The sequence below is a fragment of the Pteropus alecto genome, unplaced genomic scaffold (assembly GCF_000325575.1).
Source record: "Pteropus alecto unplaced genomic scaffold, ASM32557v1 scaffold109, whole genome shotgun sequence".
In the NCBI taxonomy this organism is placed as follows: Eukaryota; Metazoa; Chordata; class Mammalia; order Chiroptera; family Pteropodidae; genus Pteropus; species Pteropus alecto.
In genome coordinates this window covers 10,012,902-10,025,500 of record NW_006494608.1, presented here as the reverse complement: position 1 = coordinate 10,025,500, position 12,599 = coordinate 10,012,902, and the positions used below count along the sequence as shown (strand labels likewise).

The 12,599-nt window shown below is 37.8% G+C and overlaps 1 protein-coding gene across 2 annotated transcripts in view; it reads right to left on the bottom strand.

The window, feature by feature from the left end:
- Positions 1-12,599, bottom strand: part of RELN (reelin) — a 457,821-nt gene that overhangs the window by 70,863 nt on the left and 374,359 nt on the right. For both annotated transcript variants that reach the window (XM_006925407.2, XM_025041934.1), the window contains exons 32-36: positions 8,731-8,889; positions 8,357-8,545; positions 7,535-7,808; positions 4,891-5,031; positions 4,608-4,785 (exon numbers count right to left, since the gene is read on the bottom strand). In XM_006925407.2, coding sequence (XP_006925469.1) covers positions 4,608-4,785; positions 4,891-5,031; positions 7,535-7,808; positions 8,357-8,545; positions 8,731-8,889 — 941 coding nt within the window. The remainder of the gene's footprint in view (positions 1-4,607; positions 4,786-4,890; positions 5,032-7,534; positions 7,809-8,356; positions 8,546-8,730; positions 8,890-12,599) is intronic.

Sequence of the window (12,599 nt, the reverse complement as noted above, 5' to 3'; positions counted from 1 at the left end):
AGTCAAATCTCCTTCTGTCACCATATATTTGACCCCCTTTACCTTTATCTATCTCCCCCTCCCCGCTTTCTCTCTGGTAATCACTAAACTATTGATCATGTCTATGAGTCTCTGTTTGTTTGTCTTGTTCATTTGTTGCTTTCAATTTTATCTTGCACATGTAAATGAAATCATATGGTTCTCAATTTTTTCTGTCTGACTTATGTCACTTGGCATGATAATCTCAAGATCTATCCATGCTGTCGCAAATAGCAGTATTTCATCTTTTCTTATGGCTGGGTAATATTCCATTGTGTATCTGTACCACATCTTCTTTATCTAATCATCTATCAAAGGGCATTTTGGTTGTTTCCATGTCTTGGCCACCATGAATAATGCTGCAATGAACACTGGGGTGCATAAATATTTACAGTTAAATGTTTTTAAAAATTTGGGGTAAATACGCAGAAGAGGGATTGATGGGTTATATAGTAATTCTAGTCTTAATTTTTTGAGGAACTTCCATACTGTTTTCCATAGCAACTGTACAATTTACATTCCCACCAGCAGTGTATGAGGGTTCTTTTTTCTCCACAATCTCTCCAACATTTGTTATTACTTCTATTGATAATAGCCATTCTAACAGGTGTGAGGTAGTATCACATTGTGGTTTTGATCTGCATTTCCCTAGTAGCTAGTGAAGTTGACCATCTTTTCATGTTTGTTGGCTGTTGGTATGTCTTCTTGGGAGAAATGCCTATTCAAGTTCCCTGCCCATTTTTTAATTGGATTGTTTTGTTGTTGTTTAGTTGCATGAGTTCTTTATATATTTTGGATATTAGCCCCTTATCAAAGGCTTTATTTGCAAATTTCTTTTCCCATTCAGTTGGTTGCCTCTTTGTTTTGTTGATGTTTTCATTCTCTGTGTAGCAGCTGTTTAGTTGATGTAGTCCCATTCATCTTTTGTGATTCCATACAAATCAGATGAATTTTTTGCTCTATTCCTTTAAAAAACGTCATTGGGATTGCCTTGGGTAATATGATCACTTTAACTATGTTGATTCTTCCAATCCATCAACACAGAATATCTTTCCATTTCTTTGTATTGTTAACGTATAGGAACACAACAGGTTTTTGTACTTTTTGTATCCTCCAACTTTACTGTATTTATTTATTGTTTTTAATAGTTTTTTTTTGTGGTGTCTTAAGGGTTTTCTATACAGAGAATCATGTCATCTACAGAAAGTAACAATTTGACTTCTTCATTCTCAATTTGGATGCCTTTTATGTCTTCCTCTTGCCTGATTGCTTTAGCTAGGACTTCAATACTATATTGAATAAGAGTGGTGAGAGAAGGCATTCTTGGCTTGTTCCTGATCTTAGAGGGAAAGCTTTCAGTTTTTCACCATTAAGTATGATATTAAGCGAGGATTAATTTCTCCTTTCTTAATGGCTTTCATTTCCTATGCGTGAATGACACAATTTCATTGTCTCAACTGTGAATCACACTTTGCTGTGACTTTCAAAAAAAGCAGTGAAAAAATGATAGCATTACATATCTACAGGTCTTTTTAAAAAATAGCCTCCTTTGATCACAGCATGCTGTGAGAGGAGTAACAAGAAAACAGATGGAAAATGTGCCAAGTGCTCCTGCAGGAAGCTGGGAACTAATAGGTAACTTTTTCAGGGTTCCAAGGAGTCTTAGGAACTTCTACTCCCTTGCACTCTGACAGCCCCAGGAGGCTCTCATTCAGACTGACACGACCCCCTCCAGCTGGTCAAGTTAAATAAGGCATAACTAAGCAAATCCTCATGCCTAGGCTGTAACTGCTCATGCAGAGAAGCCAAGGAAGGAGGAAAATGATCACATTAGCTTTAGTAATTTTTTCTGCTAATTAACTATTTCTGGTTGCCTGGGATTGACAGCTCCATAGCTTGTTTTCTCCACGTGCACTCAGGATTGCAGTGACAGCCAGTAAAATAGAATTTCACTACACAAATATCCTAAAGTCCAAATGGGTCTTTTAGTTTCTCATCTGTGACTTCTGAATGGAGTGACTCTTCGGCGGTGGAGGGCTGTGTGATACTGAGTGGATAGTGCCAACCGAGTTCTTAATCACCAATTAACAAATACCAAATGTGATTTTAGGTAGGCAAAGCAAATTCTTCCTTTTCCTCATTATGTTTATTATAGAGCATATTCCTCAACAGCTGAAAAATTTTAAATTGAATTTCATAAGAGCAACCATATACTGAGTGTCTACAACATGCTGTGTTCTAAAATTGAACTTTACTCATTTAAAGCACCTAGCACTCCTAAGGGAAACATATTATTATCATCCTGTTGTAGATAAGAAAACTGACACTCAGAGTGACAGGAGCTTGATGACGATTACATAGTTAATAAGCGGTGATGGCAGGATTCAAATCCAGACATGTTGGATTCTGAAATTTTCTTCCATTTTTTATAGGTCACAAGTGTTTTGTTTATTTAATTATCTTTTGGTTCTGGGAGAAGAGATCCAGATAATGTTAAATTTAGAATTTGAGAATTTGAATTATTGTATGAAAAAGCAACTGCATTTAAACCCATCCCTGAACTTTACAAAGCACAGATTCAGGCTTCCAGGATTGAAGGTTGTCATGTAAAAGCCTTATAGTTCCAGTCTTTGTTTTTCATTTATTCTAATAACTCACTCCCCTGTTTAGTCCATGACACCTCATCAATGCTTATTCTTCATGTCTCAATGTCTTTACATTTTCCCTCATACACTTACAAGCACTAAGCCTCAGATATTTTTAGAGCGTGGTGCCATGTGGAGGTTGAGGTTTATAGGGAAAGGTGGCTTCTTCAGCTTGTAATGAAAAAGCTTTGAGGTGGGTAGTTGATAGATCCAGCTAATAAATGTCACTTGCTAACATCAAGATAAAGGAATATGATTACTCTTCCCTCTTGATTTTTGGGAAGTTGTTCCACAAAAGGACCCATTTTACACTGAATCTTGTAGGAGCAATTTTGTTGAAAGTGGGTATGATCTGTAATATAAAAGTATTTCTTTTATATTTGCAATATTTTTTTATAGTCCAACACTTGATCTTGATAATTACATGGCAAATCTGTCAAGCCCTGCTGCTGCATATACTCTGTTTATATAGACATGTTTCTTTTCTCATTCTTTTTCCAGGTTTGGTAATCCCTTTGTGCTAAATGTGAGGAATTCTTCTGCATCCAATAAACTATTATAATAGCTGATATTGTTCCTGAATCTATAAACATTAAAAAGAGACTATCATTTTCTTTTTCATGGAAGAATGCCTTTCTGGGTCAAACTATAACCTACTAAATGGTGCATGCTGAGCCCTTTCTACACCTTACAGAGCTGACAGATAATATAACTAATAATATAATATTTGGCTGCTCTTGCATTTAGAAGGCTAAAGGGAAAATATAAAAGACTATGTGTCTTCTTCCTTTACAGGATCTAGGGACCAGGTTAATTCTAATGCTTAAAAATTTATCAGGTAAAGATATTTGAATCATGGAAAGTCATAGGGCTTCTCCTTTTTGTTTGGTCTTGTCAACTGCTTCGAACAGATGAGAAGTGGGCAACTAGTAATGAGAGCTAAAGATTTAGATAAGACTAACTACTCCTCCAACCCCCAAACCCCAAAGTTTCTACTCTGAAATGTTCTACCTCAATTTCTTCGGTCTTTCACAACTTTAAGAGACTTATTAAATCTCTCAGACCACTAAGTGTTTTTTCTTTCTCATCTAAAACTTGAGAATAATTCTAATTTCTTCGGTCCTTCACAACTTTAAGAGGCTTATTAATCTCTCAGACCACTAAGTGTTTTTCCTTTCTCATCTAAAACTTGAGAATAATTTTGAATTCAAACAAGGATGATAGGCAGCATCTATTAACTATAATTGAAAAAGTTCCAGGGTTTCTAATTTTCTATGTGTCAGGTGTTAATCATTAAGGTTGTACAGGAACACACGTGGAGTTTTGTTAAAGATTTCATTTGCACACCTAGATTAGCTGATTTGCCCATGCTGAGAAAGACAGGATATAGCATGTATTCACATATGAATATATGCCAGCTTAGCACAGTTTTACACAATTGCTTGATTTCTAACCAGCCATCTAGGTTGAAATACAAAAACATACTAACAATGTTTGACAATGCTATTTAACTTGACTTAAATGTCTGGTTTTCTTAAAGTCACCAAATGATTCTATTGTCAGGAGGAGAAAAAAAAAAAGTAAGGAAAAAACAAAGACCTTTCATAAAATCATTTAAAAAAATATTCTAAGTCACATATTTAATAACACATAAAATGATACATTCTAGAAATCAAGATTCTAGAAATTGTGTATGTATAATTTTTATATCTATAATCGAAACAGAAAGTAAAGAAGGCTGATTAGCAAAGCAGAAGAAAAAATTTTGTGCCTAAATGATCATAAAAAGTATATTGAATAGAAAAGGAAACAAGGTTTGGGCTAGAAGACAATAACTATGTATAAAATAATACATCCTCTGAACAGATTCAGCAATGCATGTGTGTGAAGCAGAGTGAAGGACAGAATCTCATAGTAGCATTGAGAAGTAGAATCTTATCTGACCCCTTTAAAAATGAGCGATGTTCCAGATTTGATGGTTTCACCATTCAGATTCCCCCTCTCTGCACCATACACTTCAGGCCAAAGGTCGGGATGTAAGTTCCCATTGAAATCATCTTTAAGAATCGCAGGCAGAGGAATAACAGGCACACAGTAGGCTCCACCAAAGCCCCGGTCACACCTGAGAAAAAAATGAGAGGAGAAAAGGCATTATTTGTCCTGAGCTCAAGGAGCCATTTTTATTTTTGCATCACAAAAAAAGGAACTGTCAGTTTTATTAACTTACACACAGCGTCCAGCATCACAAATCCCTCGTCCTGAACACATCCAAGGGCACCCTGAGGCCAGCACAACATTATCAATAGCCCAGGAGTCGCCTCCCACAGTGTAGTTGGCCTGAATCCACCTGAACCGGGTCCTGGGAGATCTAACCAAAGGAAACACACTTGGTTTGACAGGCAACCTTGACAGCATGAGAACATTTATTTTAACTCTCTTTTTGTTTTAGAGTGCCCTCCTCCAGGTTCCAGTTCCCTCTTCTTTAAGACACTTGTTTTTGTACCAAGTTTTGGATGTGGTTTCCTCTTATCCCACAAACAGAAGAGTAAAAACCATGCTTTAAAAATATTTCACCATTTCTTTTATACAAGAGTCTGTGAACACATGTATGAGACAGGAAAATTATTTCGAACTATTGATTTATTGTGTTCGAACTAACTACAGAATTTCAGTTTTTGCTTTCAGGTTTTCACTGCTATTCATACCGGGAAAGAATCGAGGATGATAAACATGAGGCAATGTTGGGATCCCACAAAGTTCCAGACATGAAGTCCCTGTTCTACAGTCCCTGAATGGTTTCTGAGATAGTAAATGGAGGCCTACTGAACTTCTGCCTCTATTTTGGTTCCTAAAGGTGAGGGCTGGAATGACACTCCCATATCTTCTACTACATTTACAATCAGTTATTTGGAATATACTGTCAGAAGACCACTTTATCCAGCAATATAAGCAGCCTTAGCAAACAGCAGTAGCCGTGCCTCGTTTAGGAACAGATTATGTAGCAGAAGTACATTAGTTATTTGGAATGTGGAACACAATATCCTTGAAGTAGAATTTCAATAGTAACATTTCAAGTACCATTGTTTTCCCTATACAGTTCTTCAGTGAAACATAGCTGACAGCATGGTGGCTCTAAAACAGAAATCGAACCACATGACCGCTGTGCTTAGACCCTTCAAATGGTTCCCCAACACATGCAATGTTAAGGCCAAACTGCTTAAGATGACACACATAGTCCCCTCTCATCTGCCCTCTTCCCTTGCCTTATCTTCCCCTATTTCTTGTCTCATAATTATACTCTGACAGTACCGAATCCTTGAATTTCCCCACGAACTCAGGCTTTTTTTTTTTTTTTTGCCTCTGGGATTGTGTTTTGGCTTACAACAGCACAAATGCCCTCCCACAAGCCCTCTTTGCTTGGGCAAGTTCTACTCATTTATTTAGACAGCTCAGAGATTAGCTCCATTAGGAAGCTCTCTCCATTCTCCCCAAACTGAGTTAGGTAGTATCCCCCTGTGTTTCAATAATATCCCTGAGTATTACCTCTATTATTATTTTATATCATAAATAATTGCTCAGATACCTGTTATCATAAACCATATATTTGGACATTGGCATCAGCTTATTTGTTTTTTATCAGAGTTCTAAAACAATAGAGATTCAAAAAATGCTTGTTGAATAAAAATAAATTGAATAAATGAGCTACAAGGAAGCATTTTTTTTTTTAAAGCTATAGAGGTCCATAGGAAACTATTTTAGGTTAAATGCTAAAATGATTTGGTTTCCTGCATTTTTTTTCTGCCAGTTGGTTGTGCATCTCTGAATCAGAACTGAGTTAGGAAAACAGAAACCACTGTTAAGTATTTAACACAGAGAGAATTTAATGCAGGGAACTGGATGCAGTTAGTGGCAGAGCTGAGAAGCCAACAGGGGCAACGAGGAAACCAGAGTTTAGCAAGTCGGGAAGCCACTACAAGTCCAAAGCTGGGTGGTTACAGGGAGGAGACTTTGTTGGTGGTGCCCAGGGCCAGAGTCACATGAAAGGCCATCTAGAGGGAGCTGGAGCCACTGAAGTTGGCCAAGATGCACTTGAGGCAGAAAGGGAGGGGAGGAATACCCTGTTTAATCTCTATCTCCACCCTCCAACTGTTTGCCAATATCTGCCACTGTCTAAATATATCAGGAAGCCAGCAGATACAGGAGGCTGGCAAACAAATACAGCCTGCAGAGACTAACCTGCTTGCAATTCAGAACAGAGCAATAGAGGGGAGAGGCAGGGATGTTGGGGAGCAGTCCTGGATGGCACAATCTCTAACCAGTCACCACAGTACACCTTAGTTCCTAAAAGATCCTAAAATATGCAAATGACCAAGCCACAAAAGTGGGAGCCTGCTATAAACCCTAATACAACTCTTGAACATAATCTGAAATGCTGGTGAGGGGAAGAAAGATGTAAAACAAAATGGGAATTCCAAAGGAACCAACCTTTTATTCTTATTGTGGTACCAAGAGCAAAAAACAAAACAAAATAATTGAGGATACTCTCCCATATGTGATGATTTCACATACTACTTATGTGAAGAAATGTCAGTCTGGTTATTGGGAAGATCCTTAACAGTTTAAAAATGGAATCTGGTGGGCAGCCTTCACGTAGCTGAAGAACAGAAAAGTTTAGCTTTGTAAAACTTTTGGAGATCCTAACCACGTTTAAAAATTGCAACCCAAAGTACCTTGCATATTTTTTTTCCTGGCACATTCCATGCATAATTATCATGAGAAAGTAATAGAATTGCTAAGTGGAATCACAATTATTTTCAAATTAGGTGACAGGAACCTAAAGTTCTGACATGTAGCCAAATGACAATTCTCACATGGTGGAGAGTGGAAGGTAGACAGTGATCCGCTTCCAATTCTGGAATCTTTCCGAGGTGTAAATTGAACTTTCTGTGTAGTGCAGGCAGCCAATAGTTGGAGGAACACATTCTTCAGTGACAAGGTGCCAGTCCCTGCCATTGTTCAGAGAATACTGGAGCTGTATGCTGTGGGAGTTGCTGAAGGGCTTGCTGCAGCCCATGCTCATTTCAAACTGCAAGAAGGTTGATGATGACACATGAAAGTCCCAGGTCTCAGCATAACGAGGTTTTCCTACAAAAAGGGAAAGGTTTAATGGCAGCGTATAATTGTGCTCTCTTTTCTTATTTGGCATTTATGCTTGTCCTGGATACTTTCAGTACCAAACAAAACCACGTCTTATCTTTTGTGCCTTAAATGTGCTTTGACTTTTAGTTTCATGGTATTTTTATTTGGTTAGCATAGTCTTGGAAATATGGAAGTCTGCTAACTTGACAAACTTTACTACCTTGAGAAGGGCTAACATAGAGTCTTAAGTCTGTAATTCTGCACATTATGAAACGTGAGATGTCTTCAGATAGATATTTTTTTCTCTTCTTTTGAGAAACCTTAGTCATATTATATGTGCTCTGTGAAAGACAGCTCCAATGAAAACTATCTTTGGCTTTACCAAGTTATATTAGAGGACCATACAACTTTTTTTTTTTTTTTTAATCAAGAGCCTCCCTCAGGACAGGCAGTTATGCATATAGTTTTGCATTACAGAATCTCCTCTTGGGTTTCGGTTAATTTAGTCCTGTGGTTAATTAAATATTCTCCCTTTATCTGGTGAAAATATATACCTATGTTTTCGGTGAATATCAAAGCGGTATCCATTGAGAGACAGTCAATGTCAACTTGACCTCCTTGGATTCGGTACCAGTTGGCTTGCAAATCTATGGAGCCATCAAATTTGTCTTGAAACCCAGTTTGAGAGCTGTCATTCATTCCTATAAGGACATCATCCAAGGCCCACTGGGATGAATGCTTCCCTGAAAGCAGATGAATAAAGGCAATTATAGAAGATTCATTATATGTAATATAAATATCTTTGTGACTGTGATTTTAAATCAAGTTGTCTAGAAGTTCACAGCAAATTAAGAAACATACAATATAATGTGGCTTTCACCAAATGACCTAACCACTACCAGGAAAGTTGGGGTGAGCAGTAACTTGCCATGTTGTGGTTGCCACCATCGAAAAGCCGTTGCAGGTGTCTTCGCCTCCCGTGGCAGGTCAATGGAAATGATCTGTGGTTCCAGAAATGACATGAAGTCCAACTCTCGAAGCAAATGCCAGAGTATTCCATTGTCATTTGAATACTGAACAACAAGCCCTGAGTTAAAAGACATAAATCCAGTTACTTGGACAGCTTTCCTGGAGGCAAAAAAGGGCAATGAACAGTATTTTTTTAAATGGCAAGACTGCAGCAGAAACTTCAAATTGCGTCTCAGAGAATGAAGGCACATTCATCTAACTTCCAACGAGTGAATTAGTAGATCTGAAGTCCATCAATTTCTTGACAGTTTCTAACGCACCAACGCCCAGGAAATGGAGGAAAAAAAAATACATAAGCTCTTTTAAAGACCGCTCAGCTTGTATGAGCAATGAGTAGGTTGGTAAGGGGGACACAAAGATCCACTCCAGATATGTATTTGAATTTTAGATTCTGTCCTGAATATTATAAAGTCTCATATCATTATTGTAATCTCAGAAGAAATATCTCAATCTTCCAGCACAAAATTAAGTAGTGCTCTCTTCTACAGAAACACCAGACAATAAGGAAGGCCCAATTCAAAATTCTATTAAGCAGAAGAATCCTTTACTGGCACTTCATGCTTTGTCAGACCTTGGTCACTGAAGTTGGAATGTAGCCACATTATTAAACAGCAAGGCAGGAAAACTCACTCTCCTCCAATGTTAGTTCGACCTTCCTTTCTCTGTGTTACCCTTTCCCCCTTCACCTACCCTATCTCTGCATTGTCCCTCTGCGTCTCGCTAAGTGATGTGATTTAGGGACTTACACATTAAAGTTTAAGGGACCTCATGTTCTATCCTTGCTACTTTTCCCAGAAACATTTTTATTTTAAAAGAGGACACAAGGAAAGGGTAATGTTGAATGCAAAGGAAAAATTGCTAATTATGAAATAATAGGAATCAATAGGAGAGAGATATATTTGTTTTATTTTGATGGGGGGCAGAGGGCTTTCTTGGCATCTATCTTATTGTCTATTTTATAACTGTTCCTAAGATTGGCACTGCATATTCATAATTACAGCTGGGGATACTGAATTACTTTCTGAGTATTCACAGAAATTATGTTCAGTGAAGTTGAATTTGTTATATTAATTTTATTATATTCTAATCTTTGTGGAAAATTTTAAGTCATGGCACATGTAATAACTTTTTAATTTCCCATTAACCGACCAGACTATCTCAATCCCTTTAATGCTGGATAACAAAAAGTTTACTGAGATTAAGTTTAAAGAAATATTATAATAAAATATACAGAAAGCCTTTTAGGGCTATTCAATAGCACATGAAATTATTATCCCTACATCTAACAGGGGATGATGCCAGGAACAATGACAAATATGCAAACAATTAGAAATCCTAGGAGAATTAATCCTACCATATTTAAAATAGAAGAAACCATCATTTTAAATAAGAGGATAAAAATAGCTCAAGGAATAAAAACTCTTTGGGGAGATAGTATGCTGTATACAGGTACAGAATGGGCAGTTAGCGCTTTCGTGTGTGGAAGTAAGTCCCATGTGCTGGAGAAGGGAGAGGGTCACACTACCATCATGAAGAAAATTGAAGTTAAGCTGCTTCCACTATTTAATCAAGTTGATGAGCTATCTGGGAAAACTCTAGTCTCTAACCCTTCACGTTTGCTTAAAATATGTCCTATGGTTTTTGAATGTGATTTTGGGTTACAGAGAGAGAGAGACAGACAGACAGACAGACAGAGACATGGAAGAGGGCAGGAGGGAGGGAGGGAAGGAGGGAAGGAGAGAGAGAATGAATAATTTAGTTTTCTTGGGTAAGTTATTCAGAAGGTAGATTGGTAGATTATAGTACCAGATATGAAGCATCATGAGAATAAAATCTCACTGGCTGGTCTTTTCTAGTACTTTCTACTCAAAGTATGGTTCAAGGTCCAGCATCAAAGAACAGGCCCTACGCGTGGTAATTTTAAAACATGTCCACAAATTCTTTAATACTCCTCCCTTCAAAAAGTGGAGCTTAATAAATAGAATATGGTAGGATTGAGAGTGTGTGACTCTGGAGACTAGGCCATAAAAGGTACTACACTTTCTTCCTTGTTCTCTCTCATGGATCTCCTGCTCTGAGGAAAGCCAGCTGACAGGTAATAAGGACACTCGAGCAGCCTATGGACAGGTCCGCACAGTGAGTTACTGAGGACTCTAGCCAACAGCCATGTAAGTGAACCATCCTGGAAATAGATGCTCCAGCCCTGGCTGAGTCTTCAGATGACTGTATCTGCCTGACTTTGATTTTGTGTGCAACCTCATGAGATCCTGGACCAGAACCACCTGGCTAAACTGCTCCTGAATTCCTGACTCACAGAAATTGGAAGATAACAAATGTCTCTTGTTTTCAGCCACTCAGTTTTGGAATAATTTGTTATGCAGCTTACCACCCCAGTCCTATTGAATCAGAATCGGCATTTTAACAAGCTTCCAAAGAGATTCAGATGTATGTTAAAATATGAGAAGTATGGTTTAAGAGGTCCATACTCCATTTGGTTTCTACTTGTTGCCTTTCCCTTTATTACTTTTTCAGGAGAGTCACATAATCCTTCAGGCAGCAACAAAGTCTGCAGAGGAGGACCCCAATTTCAAAGGAGTCCTGAAGGAATACCTCCCAGATAAGTATGGAAGAGAGAAGAAAGGCAATAAAGGGAAACAGTAATATCCATATTTTATATCAATTGCTGAGCCATCTAACACATGTACATCTGAATAAATCAAGCCATTTTAGCTCATCCACTGAATGTTTAAGGCATGTAAAACATTTCTCCTTTTAAATTACACCATCTGCATTTTGCCCAGTCTTATTGAAAATAGTCTAATTTTGATTTTAATTCCATATATGTAAATTGAGACTTCACCTTGGATAAGTAAAATCTTTACTTCCTTCACTGGAAAAGATTTGTTCAAGGATTTAGGGAGATTTACATTTTAACAACCAGCTTTCAATAAAAGGCTAAGAAATGCCTATGGGATGTGAATTACATGGCTAGCAGTGAGTTCAAAAAAATGGTTCAGAAGTAGTTGAGGAAAAGTTGCTTGTTCCTAGACAGATCCTAAGGGAATCTGCCCTGAAGGACAGATAACAGAACTTATAATCAGAGGATAAGTATAGAGCAGAGCCTCATATCTATGAAAAGTAGATGTTTCCTACTATACTTTGGCCAGAGGTTTTTTTGGTTTGTAGCTCATATACCAATAGGGGTACCAATTTGGAATTTTCAGAAGAGTCATGTACACAATTGCTACACTATCCCAACCACAAACTATCTTAAAATATTAACTTTATTACAAGGGTTAAATAAAATATTAAAATGCTCTCCTTCTCCAATCAGAAAAAGAGGTCCTGAGGCTAGGACCTTGTCTTTTTGCACTCTTCAAAGCTCCTGTCTCTACAGGCAATGTGTATGCTCAAGAAATATTCATTTGTTTTGAACTTCATATTGTTTTTGTAGGGTGATCTCATAAAAACTTAGTCAGATTACGTTGCTGCCAGGCTTAAAAGCCTTTAGCTCATTTCTACTGCACATGGATTCGGACCCCATCTCCGTACTGTGGCCAGTAAATTCCTGCATGACCAGCTCCTGCCTGCCCCTTACTTCGGACCGCTCCCCAACTTTTACCAGATTCAAGCCACACTGGCCTTCTTTCTGTTCCTCCAACACCACAGTTCTTTTCTACCTCATGGCCTTTGCTGTTTCTTCTATCTGGAAAACTTTCCCTGAGCTGTGCTGGTTCCTTCTCATCCTTTAGATTTCAATTTAAATAT